The sequence below is a fragment of the Linepithema humile genome, chromosome 1, assembly GCF_040581485.1.
Source record: "Linepithema humile isolate Giens D197 chromosome 1, Lhum_UNIL_v1.0, whole genome shotgun sequence".
In the NCBI taxonomy this organism is placed as follows: domain Eukaryota; kingdom Metazoa; phylum Arthropoda; class Insecta; order Hymenoptera; family Formicidae; genus Linepithema; species Linepithema humile.
The window spans coordinates 2,590,440-2,607,597 of record NC_090128.1 but is presented as its reverse complement, the minus strand read 5'-3'; the positions used below and the strand labels follow the sequence as shown (position 1 = coordinate 2,607,597).

At 38.0% G+C, this 17,158-nt stretch overlaps 1 protein-coding gene across 3 annotated transcripts in view; it reads right to left on the bottom strand.

The window, feature by feature from the left end:
- The window catches only part of LOC105674684 (visual system homeobox 2-like), a 51,348-nt gene that overhangs the window by 23,630 nt on the left and 10,560 nt on the right, over positions 1 to 17,158 (bottom strand). For all 3 annotated transcript variants that reach the window (XM_067347479.1, XM_067347480.1, XM_012371190.2), the window contains exon 2: positions 13,850 to 13,891. In XM_067347479.1, the coding sequence (XP_067203580.1) occupies positions 13,850 to 13,891 (42 nt within the window). The remainder of the gene's footprint in view (positions 1 to 13,849; positions 13,892 to 17,158) is intronic.

Here is a 17,158-nt window from a genome sequence, read left to right as displayed (position 1 = left end):
TAATGTTTTCAAAAATCAGAATGTTACAAAAGTCGGAGCGTGGCGAGATTAATATTTCACTAAATTCGCGGCTCATTATTTGATAGTATTATCTAATTGATAATTATACAGCTTTGTGTGTTGAAACCGCGCGCGCATGCATCACGTATCAAATTACCTATTATACCAGACTTGGCAATGAATTCGACTCTCTGGCTAACGTGCCCAGAAATGAACAGGCTTTGAAGTTCCGTGATTGCTTTTTTATCAATTCATTTTTTGCTTAGAGATAAAAATGTCGCGTCGGGTTAATATATATTATTTTTAAATTAATTCATTTATATATAGCATTACACTTATATTATTTTTTATATTAAAAAAAACGATAAATTTTGATCTTTCTCTCTCTATAAAATAATTTATTTTAATAAATAATATATATTTTTAATATTCTCATAAAGATCTTTATGAAGAATATTCGCACATATTTGGTCAATATTTTCCTACATTCTTTTCTCTTCAAATAATAGAAATATTATTAAATGTTAAAAATGTTAAAAAATATTTAAAACATTAAGAAATTTTTTACTAATATTTATATTATAATAATTATTAAGATATTATAAATATTAAGATATTAAAGATATTTTTATACGTATAAATCGCAACTTCTGCAGATTACAAAAGCATTGATAACGTATTTATATAAGTAACGTATTTATAAATAGTTTATCTCCATTCAAAAGTTAAATATCTAATCTCACAAGATATTCGCGGACTTGAAGAAATTAATTAATTATATCAGTTTATCATTATCTGCCGCGTGCGCATTCGATAAAAAAGACTTACGCGTTGCAATTATGTGATTTGTAAAATTTTTTGATTCAATTATCGTGTAAAAAGGCAATTTTTCCAGCGCAGCAAATTGGATGACGTGGTAATATTGTATGAGCTGATTTGTACGCGCGTCGTGAATAGAATTCGGCCGAAAATAATTATCAATTGTAAATTAATGTCGAATTACGAGCGCGAAAAGCAGCCCGGAACACTGTCTGTGCGCACAATGAAGCTCTTCCCTAAGGGTAACTCTCGTTACTACTGTTCCCGCTGGTGCTGCCGATGGCTAATTAACTAGTAATTAAGAGCTTAATTCCAATTATGCGTGTCCCTCAACTAATTGGAGTCTGAAACGTTTGCTGACGTCACTGTTACTATATAGGAGACTGGTTGGCGGCTTTTCTCGCTCCGCCATTTTTACGTAAATGTTATTGTTGTGCAATACACCCGTTTCTCGTCGTTATGTAATGCGAACGTAAAGATGTACAGAATAATTGCCGCAAGAAAGAGTAAACAACATAAATTTTGTAAAAAGTAATTATATTCTTTACGAATGCTTGTAATAAAAAATTTTTATGTTGTCGCTGCACAATTCGTCGAGAAAAATTTTAAGCGCATTGCAATTTATAACGCATAATGTAAACAGCAGCGCAAACTTGTGTCTATTGACATTTACGAGTTGTCTTCAATGTGAGCGAACTTCATTGCAAAATATTCTCACAAATTGACGACTAAAGGTCTATAGTTCCTTGTTATTGCTGTTGTATGATAGATAAACAATGTTACTGCTTTTTTTACAAGTTATCACAGTTGAGAATGCTTATTCACACATGCAACCGAGTGCATTCGTATGTAGTGCAGCAATGGAGAAATAGCGGCGCGCGTCGAAGTGAAGAAAGAAAAAATAAATATTTCAAGCTCAGAATATGGCGACGCTTACAATTTGCGTAATGCATTGTTTTCAGTGTTACAAAGAGGCCTCTTTATGCTCCCTGTCCCGCATTGCGCCCTTGTTAGAGTCTTTTAAGTGCGCTTATTTACTTCAAAGTGTCGAATCAATCGTTTTGTTCGAACCAAAAACATTACATCACACTAAAATAAATATTTTTATCCGCATTGAAAAATTTTTTTTTAAAGAAATTTTTTTGAAAAAATAAAAGTATCCGAGTATCAGATAAATAAAAGTAAAAAATAAATATTTAAAAAATTGTTTTTATTTGTGCTATTTCAGTTTTTCTCTCCCAGCCTACAGTAAATATATTTTATAAATTACTTTTTTTATAGTTGAATAAATTTTTAACTCCACGGAAAGAAATATTATTCATAAGTAAGAAATACTTATTCGTTAAAATAAAAACTTATTTGAATAAATCTTCTTATCTGAATAAAAGTTACTTTGAAATAAAGAAGAAAAAAGTTTTTGCCTATAAATAACAGATAATTTTTGCTTAAAAAATAGAAATATAATTTTGAATATAATGTTCTACAAGGTGACAATATAAAGAAACCTTTTTCATTTTACATCTTACAAATGTCTAAAAATATCGATAGTACAACTAAATTCTGTCGAACGACCGATAATATACAATAAGCACTTTTGTTGAGTCTAAAAACGCTGCTAGCAATCAAAAATTAAAAGATATATACAAATATTATATTTTATCTTGTTATTTTGGCTACAATAGTGAGTGCTCGACGATGCCAAAGTGATCGATATTGTGCGCGCAAGGAAACAACGCGTCGTCGTTACTAACGAGTCGTTAGTAGGAACCCGTAACCCAATCGATTAATCAAATCTAGTTAGCTATTAGGTAGTAACATGTAGTGCGTCAATATTTAAAGCGTCAATCAGATTGTCTAATTCGCTCTCGATCTAACTCCATCGCAGTATTTTCGACATAATGCCACTTCCTTTTAAAATTTTTCCTTAAAAATATGAACTTCTGAAAAATAATATCGATGTCTGTCCACACTTTGTAACAATTTTAATATAATACAAGTAATTAATACAAAATTATGTTCTTAAAATAGCATTGTATACTAATTTAATGCGTATATATATTAGTGCATAGTTTTGATATTATAATTTTAGTATCATCGATCTAAATTTTATTATTTAATCTATAGTGTCCAGCTTCATAAAATTGACTATCAAGAAATTTGGACATTCAAGAATTTTGAAATCTCAAAGAGCCGCACTTACTTTCGTTATTCCGGAATAAGATTTACAGTTTTATTTATATATTAGCTATGCATAACTCGAACAAGATGCGAGATTTTTTAACTACATGAATATTACATCACATCCGAAATCGGCACTCGCGCATTATTGACCTATATTGATCAAATCTTAAAATATTAACAAAAATTTCATAAATTGCTTCACTATTATGCTGTTTCCAGTATTGTTTGAAAAAAGCATTGTTTTCAAATTCCGACAATTTTTAGCTAATATTCTATAGCCAGCACATCTTTAAAACAATGGTAGCTTTCTTGTTAAATATACATATATTCACGCTACGCGCGCCCTATCCCGTGATACACATTGGCGATGATCGGGGCGAGTAGTGAAGGGAATGTGCGTGTACGCGCGGGAAGATCTGCGGAGAGGGTTGCCGCCAGTAATGCGCGACGCGGTGAGTTACGCTCGTCTACATGCGATAGTGTGCGTCAGCGGCTGCGGGGTGGTTTTCCGTCGGGGTGGGTTTGCGTGTGTTGGTGGCAGACCGGTTACCAGGCAACCGGCGATAAGGAGCGTGGATGGCCAATGGCGGCTCTCAAAACACCCCTTCGTCTAACGCGGTTCGTTTCCCGTGCTAAAGAGCAAGACAGAAGCATGTTTTCGCTTTAGTAGCTGTTAAGGCTTTAAGCTTGGCCAGCGTCGGATCGCTCTCGTTTTGAAATCTCGGAGAGCTCCCACCCTGGTCTTCCGGATAATTGATATTCTAATCCGTGACGCTGCGCGCCGCGCTCATGATTATACTTTTTATTCAGAGGCGAAATAATTGGGAAGGCTGCGCATGTCCTTCGGCGCTTCAATACATTTTAAGTGTCAAAAGGGAAAAAAAGAAGTCTGTACTTACTGAAGAGTGAGTGATTAACGCGGGACTTGGAGCCTTGACCTTAAAGCGACGTGCATTTTAATGCATTTTATTTATCGAACCCCGCAATTTTCCAGCCACCACGCGTCCACAGCTAATGACGCAATCAATTATTCGCCAGATGACGCAGAGATGTCCCGAAAACGGAGCGGGATTGCGATTTCGCTGCAAATCCGCGTATCGCGTTTTTCACTGTGCTTAACAGCGGCACCCGACATACCGGGCTTTTTGCATGAACGAAGATCAGACGAGGTAAGAGAGAAAGGAGCGGAATGAAAGAGAGGGAGCGAGTTTACATCCAGCAAATGGAAACGCGTGAAGTGTTGCGAGCGCGAGGGAGAAACGGCACGTAGCCGTCAGTCGTTACACAGCGAGGCTGTGCGTATGATGGTCCCATAGGAGTGGTAGGAGGATCAAGGTAGCGCGTAGCACACCCTTGGGACGTCTTTTGCTATCACTTGTCCGCATTAAACTCGGGTACTAATCCCGAAATTTAATTTGGAAATCTTTTCAGGCTGACTCGCCGCGCTGCTCCGCGGTGTGCACGTGCGGCGAAGACATTTTAAATCGGGAATTACCCGCCCTTTTGTACGTGGTAATTGAAAATTCGTTTCCGTTCTTCCGACCTTTCTCCCTCTCCCCCCTCCCCCTCCCCTCCGCCCCTCCTCCTCCTTCTCCTCCCCCGCCCACCACTTCCACCCTCTCTTTCTTCGCGGCATAAAGATAGGATAAATAGCTCTTTGTGGATTTATGTTGGAATTGCCTTGTCATGAGGCGAATGAGTCAATCCAAACGCGTTCTCATTTTCTACTTCTCTTCTATTTTATATCAATCACAAATTATGATGGGATTTAGGCCACGTCCAGAAAACAAATTAGTTGTTTAATTAGTAAATTATCGGATAACTTTTTTCTGTGCAAATAAAATTATATCTGTATAGATTTCTTTTAGAAGTAAACAAAATTTGCACGTCTTGCATTACAGCTCTTTCTTTTATGGCAGATAATTATTATTAATAATATATATAAAATGCGAGTAATTACGATACAGGTGGATATTGAGCGATTTCTTGTTAAAAAATAAGTCAAATTTTTGCAATAATGTTTCTTTGTACGAGGTTTTATTTTCGAGAAAAATGACTTCAGAAACTCCATTGAGTATAAAATATTAATAAATCGCTATAAAGAGATAATTACTTTTTCACGTCTTTTGCACATAAAGTATATAAAGCCATAAAATGAATGATAATGGTAATTATATGATTTTAATGAAGATGAATAAAATTCTGATTCAAAAAGAATTATACGTTAATAGCATTAATATAATATTCGTACACTTCTACAGCTTACTGAAAAAGCTGAATTATTTTGCTTGTTTGAAAATTTTATCAGTCACTAGCTGTTTGCAACAAATTGTGTTACCCTAATAGCCCTTGTGCCAACGAAATCGCATTACTCGTCGATTTCGCACGCTGTCGCTAACTTTAGTCACGCTATAATGTCAACCCTTTTCCTCCTTTTTTTTTTGTAAGAAATTGTTACAAGTCTATTTTAGTTGTTGCATCTTTGCAACACACGTAAATCCTTTAGAATTTTCTTTATGTATTTATGTCATATATTCTAAAAATAAAAAATTATCGAACGTGTAACAAAACAGCATCGAACTTTTGTTTTAAAAAAATTGAACGCTTAATTCATCGAAAAAAATCTATTATCAAAAAATAAAAAAGAAATAAGTTTGAAGGAATGAAGAAACGCTTTATTAAGTATAATAAATATACAATTTCGCAGCAATCAAGAAATCCTTAAATTATTCTTTGGCTAATAAATGCTGCATTTGCTAGCATTTTCATGTCGACACCAGAGGCGTCAAGCGCCAATCGCCAAGGTGTTTCTTAAAAATGCATCGGGTTATTTATAGAGTGCATGAAACGTGTAACGCGGTCGTTTACATAGTCAGAAGGGCGAGTGGAGCGTATTCGAGCGTAGTCGAAGTCTAGATACATCCCAAGGGATGTTTCGGTAGATTAGGGGTCCTCCGCCCTGCGTAGTTTCGCTACACCATGCTATGGCGTGTAAAACACTTGTAACGGACCGACCAGTTGTAACTTTAGGGTGAGCTGTTAATGCTCCCGCGATGTTTTTGGGGTCGAATTAATTTGGTTGATTCGATCGTCGAATTCTCTGGAGAGTCATGCTCTGCGCAAGATTTTTTCGCGTCCGATTAATCCGGTGCTAAGTATGTCTCGACGAGGGTAAGCTTTATGTGACGATAGGCAGTGCATATGTACGGAGTGAGTAAAAGATAAATCGAATTTCACATTTGTCTTTGAACATTCCTAAAGAAGAAAATAGCTTTCACATCGGAGATATTATTCTTGTTATTTAGAAATTTGATAGCAACGAAAAGAATATATTGATTTATATTTACAAATAGAATTGTGCAACAAACAAAATTTGTTTATGCTCAATTATCGAATTGTGCCTGTTATATGCTGATATTTTTTACGAGATATTTCTTACGTGGATTGTTGATTCGTGTGTAAAAAGCATCGGAGCTTTTCAATGCGACGGATTACGACAAAACCTAATAATAGAATCCAAGCTCCAATGAAGAGTTCTCAGAACCTTCAACCTTTCTCAATCTCTAATGTTAAGTTTTGGCCATCCTAATCTTTCTTTTTTTCTCAACGCAAAGTTCACACCTCACGTGTTTTCACGCGCGTAACTCAGTCCGTTCTTATTCTCGCGATGGTCATGCTTGAAATTCACGCGTAAGAATAGTGTGAATATTGTGATGCCTGGTACATTCAAGTGCCAAACAAGAACAAAGAGCAAAGTGTTGATTGTCCGAAAACAAGACATTTTTTATCGACATTCTTAAACTCTGCCCTGTATTTGTTCGAAATGCTATAAGAGCAAACGATTTCTTGATTGCCTGTCCATGATGCACTGTTGGCTTCTGATAAAACTAAGCGGGATAAATTTATTATATTCAAAAATAATTTAGGTGCACAGAAATTTGTTAAAAATTTACGTTTATTTTACACTTGTTCCGGATTTAATTTTTAATTGCAATGCGTTTAATTTTTATCTTACACTGCGGACAAGTCTCAATAATGTAAAAAAATTACACAATAGAGAAATACAATCAGCTGTTTTTCCAAGAACAGAGATTATTGTGTGCGATATCAATGATAATATTTATTGTCATAAAGAATTAAACACAATCGGTCACAATCTCGTCTACAAGCAGCCGAGTAACAAATGAAACAAGATCAAACGCAATGTACACGCACTTTGCACGGAATATCGAAACGGGGAAGATGAGACGCGCGCGGTTTTTAGCGAGTCGTCCGTCGGAAAACAAGGGACGCCCGGACACTAACGTCCTAGCAATCCCCGAAATAAATTCACTTCCAGCACGTGTGCGGTATAGCAATACGTAGGAGGCACCCTTATGTAATATAGCAACGGGATGGGAGAAAGAGATACAGAGAGAAAGAGAGAGAGAGAAGAAGAAGAAGAGAACCGAGAAAGAAAGAGAGAGAGAGAGAGAACGACGCGGCTACCCCTTTCGACTGGGCAGTACCGGCATAAGTCAGGAATTCCTGGCACGCAGTATATTGCGCGGGGATGGAGGCACGGCGGTTATAAGCTATAGTCCCAGGCGTGGCATGGCATGCACAGCCATTTACTTCATTATGTCATTAAGCTTAATGGCCCTGGCCCTAACACGGCTCTAGGCTATAGCCACTTCTACAGTCCGTCCCCATTGATTCCTCTCGCTCTCCTCACCACCTTCTGCCGCTATCACCGTCGTCTCTCTCGGCGCCGCCGCCGCCCCCGCCGCCGCCGCCGCCGCCGCCACCTCCCGTACACCCATCGGCGCCGCCGCCGCCACCTCCCGTCCACCCATATCGGCGCAGTGCACTGTCGGGGGCCATCCTCGCGCCGTTCTCGCAATGAGCATTGACTTTACACCAATGACCGGGGAAATTGTCGACGGCTATCGTGGAAAATTTAGCGCCCCGGCGTGGCCACAATCGACGTGAGCGCGGCCGCATTCGACGTGAACTCTCGACGAATTATCAGAAAACAAAATGCCCGTTAATAAAATGGTTGAATTTCATTGGGAACTTGATCTATTATAATTATCAATTATTAATTTTGTTTTGGGAAATTTCTGTTAAATGACATACGTCCTGCTTTGCATTAAGTTTGCGGAAGAGAGAAGTAATTTTCTGTAGTTTTACACGCGCTGAATTCGAATCCAGCTCCAAAAGGACGTATTACATTAGAATTTTGAGAAAATCATAGAAAAATATTGTTGGACCTTTTATAGTATTAATTTAATCAAAATTTTTTACCCCTTTACAATGTGTGTTTATGTTAATCGAGAAATATGTTATAATTTCGTTAAAACAATGCTCTCTTTTCAGTATTCAGCTATTTCAATACATGTTCTATTACACACACATATTCCTTCTGAAATTTGACCTTATTACTTCCATTTCTTTTAAATAGCGAGTATATCTTTGTGAAATCTAATTATATGTATATTATCTACTGCTTGATTTTTGAGAAAACACTCTTGTACCAGACGTTGCAAGAAATGTTGAAAGTAGTCTGTCCCAAGCGTGATAACACACGTTTCAAAGGCATATGTAACGTTTCAGGAAAGTGTTGACTGCCGGCTGTTTTCAATGTAACTTTATATTTCTGAACTTGTGCTGCATATTTTGTTCGTTGGCGCCAGACAAAGTTACGCTTACATATGTTGATCTAAACATAGCTCGCGAACCGACTGATGGAGGGGAATATGTGGTGTTATAGAACTTCATTTAGCTTTTAACATTCTATAAACGTCCAATATTGGTTAATATAAAAATTAAAAATTTTATAACTTACACAATAATATCGCAAAACAAATGTGAATATTGTTTTAATGACAGATTTTTTTTTTTTCGTCAATTTAAAATCGATTTCTTCTGTCGAGAAATTTACCTCATTTTACTGCTATTATCAGTGTGTCCATAAAGTAAAATGATCCAAAACTTGTTGCGAAACATAAAACTCGCGCTGAGAAATGGCATATCTAACATTCACATCGCGTTTTCGTCCGCCCTCTGATCTCTCGTCTCGTTCTCCAGCTCACCTTCTTGCGCTCAATGGAGCGCGCATCATGGAAAATCGCGCCTGTGAAAAGGTGTGAATCTCCGGTCCTCGAAAAAGCGCGACAATGCCCATGGTACCGGACGCACAATGAACTCTAAACTCACAATGTAGTCACTGTATCCGTATAGAGGACAGGCAGGAGTGAGAAGAGGGGTCCCCCTCTCTTCCCGCCTCGTCCATCTACCTTTCTTCGTAATTCCGCCTCGAGGAGTCGAGAATGGCTCGGAGGTGCTCTTGACGGTGCATTTTCAGGCGAGCAATATTTATACGAATCGTGTATCGCTTTAAAGCGCCAACCATACGGTGTAACCCAAAACCCCTCACGTGAAAAATTTACCCGACACGCCACGTGCAACCACCGCCGTCGTTTGCGGATGTCAAAATATTTCAGTAAAGGAAGACTCGCCCCTGCGTATTTTCCCTTCGCACATTTCTTCATTCCACTTCTCACTCTTCACTTTTGATCTTTTATTCTTAATCAAATGTACGTAGTGAAACAAGTCGAACAATATATTTAGGAGGCGTTGTGTGCACGTGGGAAGAATTAAAAAAATTCTATTCTCACATTTCATTTCTGAAGTCCAGAAAAATTGCCGCACGGTTCTCTAACGGACCACCCCGCGTATGCGCTTTGAGAAATAGAGAAGAAGGCTTATTTCTCGGGTGGGCGATAATTGAGTCGGCCTCGCGTCGCCCGGTCCGCGCGCGATTCGCGCGGGTATGCGCGGGGCTTTCACGGGGGGTAGGCCTTTGGAAACGGAAACCGTTTACGACGACGAAAATGTTGGCAAGGATCCCGTACTTGAGCGGGCGCCAGTAATCAGGCGCGAGCTCCTTCACGGCTGAACGCACTTAATTTTTCAGAAGAAAAATACGAGCGGTTCTCCTGTTTCCCGCTTCACCGCATACCCTACGCCCGACTCCCGGCTTCGATTTCCGCCGTCCCTTCCTGCCTTCGCTAGCTGTCTCGCGCTTCCGCCTCCTTTTTGTCCCACCGTCCCCGTGTTTCGAGGCTTCTAGTCGTGAGCTGAGACGCACACTATTTCAAAATCGTTTATAGAAACCGGAGTTTTATCCCCCGCCCCTCTCACTCGCTCTCCTCTCTTCTCCTCTCCTCTATCTCTCTCTCTCTCTCTCCCTCTTTCTCTTCTCTACCCTCTCCCTTTCTTTTTTTTCCTTTTCTCACCCCTTTCTCTGTCTCTCTCTTTCTCTCTCTCTTTCTCTCTTTCTCTTGTTCTCCTTCTCGCTTTCTTTCTCTCTCACTCTTTCTCGTCATTCGCCTCGCGAGTTACCGCCTGCAATTCCTTGTCCCGTCGCTCGTCCTCCCCAACCCCAAGCTGTCTTGTGCGTTTCTTTTCACGAAGGAAATTTCTAGCGGACGGTGAAATCGATACGGGAGGAAACGAGATGATTGGATTGGAGTACGGCAATACTTCTGGCGCTGCACCGAACGCTCCACAAACGCGCGTCCTCCTTTCGACAGGACACGCGTTGGCTTATCCGATAGGTGAAGACCTCCTCGCGATGCGGTGGAACAATATTTGACAAAATAATTAGCAAAATTATGATTGTATTCTGCCAGATTAATATATATAATATTTTAGTGTTATTTCATTTAAATGGAATTCATGGAGTGGGAATTTAATGCAGAGTTACGGTAGAAGTTATTGATTGTCGCGATGGCGTTACGAATAATTAGAGAGCCATTCTTGTTGATTTCGTCATAATTGGAAATATGCTACTACCGTTTGATGCAAATCGAACAAAATATGCATGCTTCTCTATATGTCACGCATAATTCGGTCGCTAGTGGAATAGTCGCTAGTCAATATTAAATGTAAAATTTATCAATTTAATTACATTGTTTAAGGATGTATTGACTGTGTAATATTATGAATTTTTTATATCTCACACTTGTATTGATTTGTAATAAATAGATTTCGATTATAAAGAAAATTACAATATTACAAACTCACACTTTCGACTGTTCAACATTCAAGTTTAACTGAAAAGAATATTTATAATTAGTATTTTTTCCTTAATTTTTTCTAGTTAATGAAAAGAATAAAAAAGAATTTTTGCGAATACAAATTTACTTCTTAAATTAGTGTTTCTCAAGCTGCTTAATTGTGTACTAAGCCGCTTAAAGCACAAATAAATATGAAATTTGAAATATTTCAAGAAAAATGTAACATTTATCGTATGACCCACATACAAATAACATTGAAACAATGATTATTAATACGTTAATATTTTAATATTACTTCTTGCAAAAATATCGCAACTTACGGCAATATCTGGAGACAATTGCAACTGCGTCATTGGCTACGGATAATTTCAAAGACCAATATTTATCAGATGAAGCAATTTTCGCGAGTCTTTACGGGCGCGCAGCGTCTTCTTTTGCGGGTTCGAAGTATCTTCCGTCAGAATTACGGAAAATGCCTCCGGCAACGGCAGACACCCGGTAACGAGGAGCTTCTCTCGTCAGAATTGGTTGTTTTAACAACTGCGCAGCACTTTGAGATGCGACGGAGCTACGTGAGAGACAGAGAAAGAGAAAAGGCGCGAGAACGAAATACAGTGTGAAGGATCTCCCAAACAGCGGACAAGCGAGAAAATACGCGGTTCTCGCTAGAACGCGCTTCTCAGATGCGGAGTTGCGAGCGTAATAGTCCAATTTGTCGGCAAAGGAAAATACCGCGGAGGATCCTACGTGTAAAAGGAGACTCGCGTTGCCGCCTCCGGCAGTAGCAGCGGTACTGCGTTCGGAAAAGACTTCTGGAAAATTGAAGATGTGCGGAAACACGATGTGAAAAGAGCCCGACACCGTCCGACACCAGCGCCGGTTTTCCGCGGAAAGCGCTTGCAGATTTCCAGCGGCTTACGATCCGGCGTAACATTCGATTATGTATGTGTACACAACCCAAGCAACATTTCGTGTTTTAAATGCGAGAGAACATCTGACAGAAAATTGAGACGCTATGGAGTCAAGCTGGAAGATTGTGATATATTTTCGCCAAAACTTTCAACTGCGAATTTGAATTTAACATTCTAAAAATTCCGAACAATCTTTACGTAAACTTGATAGGCGAGAGGTTTTTAATTACTAGTAAACATTTTTATTCTTTCAGCTAAACAATTTGATAAGCAGTTGTTTGTACGATATTAGCTTCCGTGAAAATTCAAGAACACATTCACTATACGAATTACGTATAAAGATATCGTGTTCTACATCAAAATATTTTGAGAAATCGGTGATGCTAGTCACATTGAAACGCTAATCGGTAACAGGAGACTTTCTTTATTCGAAATTCGAGTATGTTTCCACGCCCGCTGTCAAGTCTTAAATCGTCTTTTCGGGAGTGATTTGGGATATCATCACTTTGTTAGGCCTGCACCCAACGTACAAACGATGTTGTCTACCTATCTTTCATCGAAACTGGAAAATATTCTATTTAGCACCAATTTTGTTACAAATTTTACGCATAATTACTTAATCGTTATTCTATTGCTCGTTAGAAAAATATTATTTGATGATACTGTTAAAATTTTTTCATTCCTTTTAATTTCGATAATAATGTATTGATTATACAATGTGATATTCATAGCAAGTAATGTGAAAACTCATCCCCCTTACATACGAAGCCCATTCTCGGTAATTATTTTCAACTTGTCGTCTCACGTTTCAAGCGACATCGTTTTGCGGGCCAAACGGGCCGCGCTTAATGGCTTGGAAAAATCGGAATCATCGCGTGCACATGAATACGTAAGCAGGTTTTTTTTTCCGTCCTCCACATGTGCACATGATGTCATCGTATGGCGCGATAATAGTCACGGCATCTGTAGCACTCATTATCGAAGAATTGTGAGAGTGATAATAGCCAGTATCATCCATTATTACCATTCTGTGATTGTATTTCGTCCTCTTTGTATTCATATCAATTTACCGACAGAATTGATATTCTTTGTAACGTTTTATAATGGCTAAATCGATAACTATTTTTAAGCTAATAATTAAAGTTTAATCAATTATAAATTTTCAAAAATAAACAACGATTATTTGTTGACTGAACAAAAATTCGTGAAATATTAATTCAAATAGCTAAATAACGATCTACAAATAGGAATCTGCAATTAATTATGCTTTAAATCAAAGATAAGGAATTATTAGCGATTATGAATAAATATTATAACTGAAACGGTCTTGAAAGCTCTATATATTTATTATCTAGCGTGATCATCTACTGTCGACATAACTAACACAAATTTACCGTTTGCATAATTTAACACTCGTAAATAAAATATGTAACTTGACAGTATTTTATGACAAGCAAAGGAGCAAGTACCATACAAAGAACACAAGTGCAATCAATTTCTGACAGCGCTCACGCATCCGGAAAGCGTCATAAATTCGATGCGACGACGCGAATACATTTATGATTTTGGCAGTTATTTGCCATCTCTAGAAAAGACTGAATGGTGAATTTCCGTGCACACCACATTTCGTTATTGCGTATAAAAATGTTATATCGTCATGTCTTGTTATCTTATTACATTTTGAATAAGATATGATTTTTCAAAAAATGTTTATGTTCTCCAGATAAAATCAGTTATTCGCTTATTTTTACTCGTATATTTTATGGAGTTTTCTTCAATAAAAAACTTCTACATTTTGTTATTGAATAACTAAAATCATGCTTTGCATTATTTCAACATTATTAATATATTAGAAGTCTTATACTTTTATCTTACCTGGACTCGTGTTCGAAAATGATCCTTTTGATTGCGAAAATCCTAAAACAGAGAAAGAATATTTTAATCAAACATCAGCAATAAAAAATTATCACAAATTTTAAACAATAAATTTTAAAACATTAAAAGTGTTACTACATTATTAGTAAGCATATAAGCGTATATATGTTTGTAATTAATATTAATACATCACAATGTCAAATCTTAAGTTGAAATTATTTATTTTGTTCTATTAAATCAAATAATCTGCTTGCAGTTACACAAATAGATCGTCATTCATATTTACTAAAAAAATAAAAAAAGTAAGATCAATTGACAATTTTTTAACTTTATATTCCTTTCACGCGCCTACAACCGCGTGTTAACGCGCACTCTGATTAACGAGCGTGCGAAATTAACTCTGCGATTATTTCATTAGTGCCTACTAAGGTATTTCAGATCTCAATGCTCTTTATCTTTCCACAGAAAGTTACGTTATGGTCGCGCTCGAATACGCTACTCTTAATTACTCCGCATGAAAATTAACCGTAATTAAATTAATTAAAATCTCATAAAAAAGACTTGCCTCTGTCTCAAAGGAAAGGCGGCTCATAACCTAGGTTTGTCTCATTAGAATAAATTATCAAAGAAATTCCTTTTTGTATCTTTCTCCCCTGTATCGATGTTAAACTGATCAATACGCAATTCATGTCGACAATCACCCAAAATCTTTATTAACTCAAAACGGTTTCCATTGCGTTATTCACGCTTGATTTCAAACACGCTTTGTTTGTACTGTGTGTATGTGTGTTTTTAATAACTTTTATTAATAAAAATAATTTGGCGTAAATAATCATAACATTAGCATTATTAATTGTCTTACATTTCCAATTAGATAGAATTTGTATCAAATCGTGTTTGAATATTCACGCATAATAATTAGAGCGCTATAAAAGAAGAAATATGCGTTTAATAACGCAAAGACGACGCTGTTAAAAGAGAAATAAATACCATGTATTAAGACGTTTCACAACGCAGCCATTTTCTAATAAAGTCATCCCACCGTGCTCGGCGAAGATGTTGGGGTGGTGAAAAACAGGGGCTGGAAAAGATTTGCCTGCCTTCCAAGAAAGTCGAAGGGAGCTCGTGGTTGCGAGATAGACTTCGCGTTTTCACGGAGGGAAGCGATTACGATGGCGAAGCAGCACCCTCAAATGACTTTAACGAACCGGCATCTTAAAATGGGGATGCCAAGCTTGACCCGGGTTTGCGCGTTTGTTTAATAAATTAATCTAGAAAAGTACGACCTGTCGGCGGGAGCTTTAACAAGCCAAACTGATCGTTCTGCGAAAAGTGGTTCATTCCTTAGAAAGAAAAATTGATTTCAATCAAAATGTTTCGTATTATAATATTAAAAACGCATTTGTAGGTTGTGTATTTTTCAAATATTTAATGGCTTCTAATTGATTTACTTCCAACAATTATACCATCTAAACTTAATGATTCAATATGAGTATTTGTTCATTTAATTTTGTGATTTCTAATCAATTCGAAATATATATTGAAGAGTATCCGTGCCGATATTAGAATAAAAAGTACAATATTATTATTCATCATTGTTTCATTTAGTAATATCGTCGAATAAATTGTTTGAAGGATCATCATCGTACACACGGTAAAACTGAGTGCCTAAAAACTACCCTAAAAGAAAACGTTGCCGAAAATTGAGCCCGTATTCAGCGTAAATCGCACGTAAATAGGTACATGCACTTGAAATCCGAACAGTATATGTCAGGCTGATATCGTCATTCTTCGGTTTTTCCTATTTGTCCTTCCTTTTTTCGCGCGGTCGACGGCTGCCGCGGTGAAACTTAAACCCCAATCACGTACCCGGGTGGAAGGTTTCAGATTTTTTTGAAAACCCCAATAATGTGCATCGCCTCATACCCAATTGACGCGGGAGAGGGAAGAGGGTGACAGACAGACCCCCATTGAGAAAAATCCGCTTTCTAGGCTCGTGTTACCCGACGTATTTTGACAAGATCTTATTGTCGTCGCGCGGCTAAGCCCTATTGACCCTATTATGGCCCTATTAGTATTATACTAGGATTTGCGGTTACTCCTTGAAAAGGCGTCCTCCACGGGTCTCTTTTACGATCTCTCGCAGGCGTGCACGCGGACGGCTGTGAAACACGCCGGTCCATTCAACACGTTACTCGAACGTGTCTTTTCGATAGCCTGACATGCGATTTCCCTTGAAAGAGTCGAATCGCGGTTTCATACTTGCTGCAAAATATGCAGAACGTTCTTGGAAGCCTCAGAACTCTTAATCGTTCGAGAAGATAATCGATTGCTAAGAAATTACTTAATAAAAAAAATAAAAAAAAAAAAAAAAAAGAAACGGTGACAAGATAGCTAAGAAAAGGAAAAAATAGAGCAACCGCGGAAAGCAGATATGCGCAGAAAACGCGACGTACGACAGGGTACGTGAGAAAGAAAGAGAGAGAAAAAAAAAGGGAAACAGAGAGTGCGAGCTTCGTGAGTGAAGGGATGAACGGATGAGAGAAAGGGTGGTACATGTGTGAGCAAAGTAGGGATCAACAAGGGAGGGATCTTGAATGCAGGGGAGAAAAAGACAATTATACAGTAAAACAATGTAAAAGAGAGAGAGAGAAAGAGAGAGAGAGAGAGAGAGAGAGAGAGAGAGAGAGAGAGAGAAGGAGAGAGAAGGAGAAAGACAGAGAGGGAATCGTAGAAAAGAAACGCAGAGGAAGTGTGTTGTGGCAAGAGCTGCTGAAGGAAGTTAGAGGGTGTAGTAGAGGGAGAGGGAAGGAACAACAACGACTTCGTGTATTCGAGGCATGAATTCACGTATGCCCGCAAAGCACTCTTTAGCGGAGGACAATCGAGGTGTTGGGCTGGAAATCCGTACCAATTTGAGCGACTTACGCGCGCTCGCTTGAAAGCTCATAGCGATGATGCATGCGCGTATATGTATGTGTACGCGATATTCGCAGAATACAAGGGTACCGCGCGTCGTAGTGGTCGTATGAATGCCGCGAATGAGTGTCGCGCGCTACGCGTATGCCGAGCAACGGATGAAGTCTCGGAAACGCCGGGGGCTGCATCAACGTCGATTAGCATTTTTCTATTTGATTTACTCGCGCTATCCGTGTTGCGAGTAGAAGCGTTTTCGAAAAAAAAAATTTTAGAAACGTATTACACACGATATTTTCGATCATTGATACACTTCCAATTAGATATTTTCAAATTGACACGCATCGTGTCTAGAGATTTACATATGGCGATTATTGATCAAAAAATTTAAAG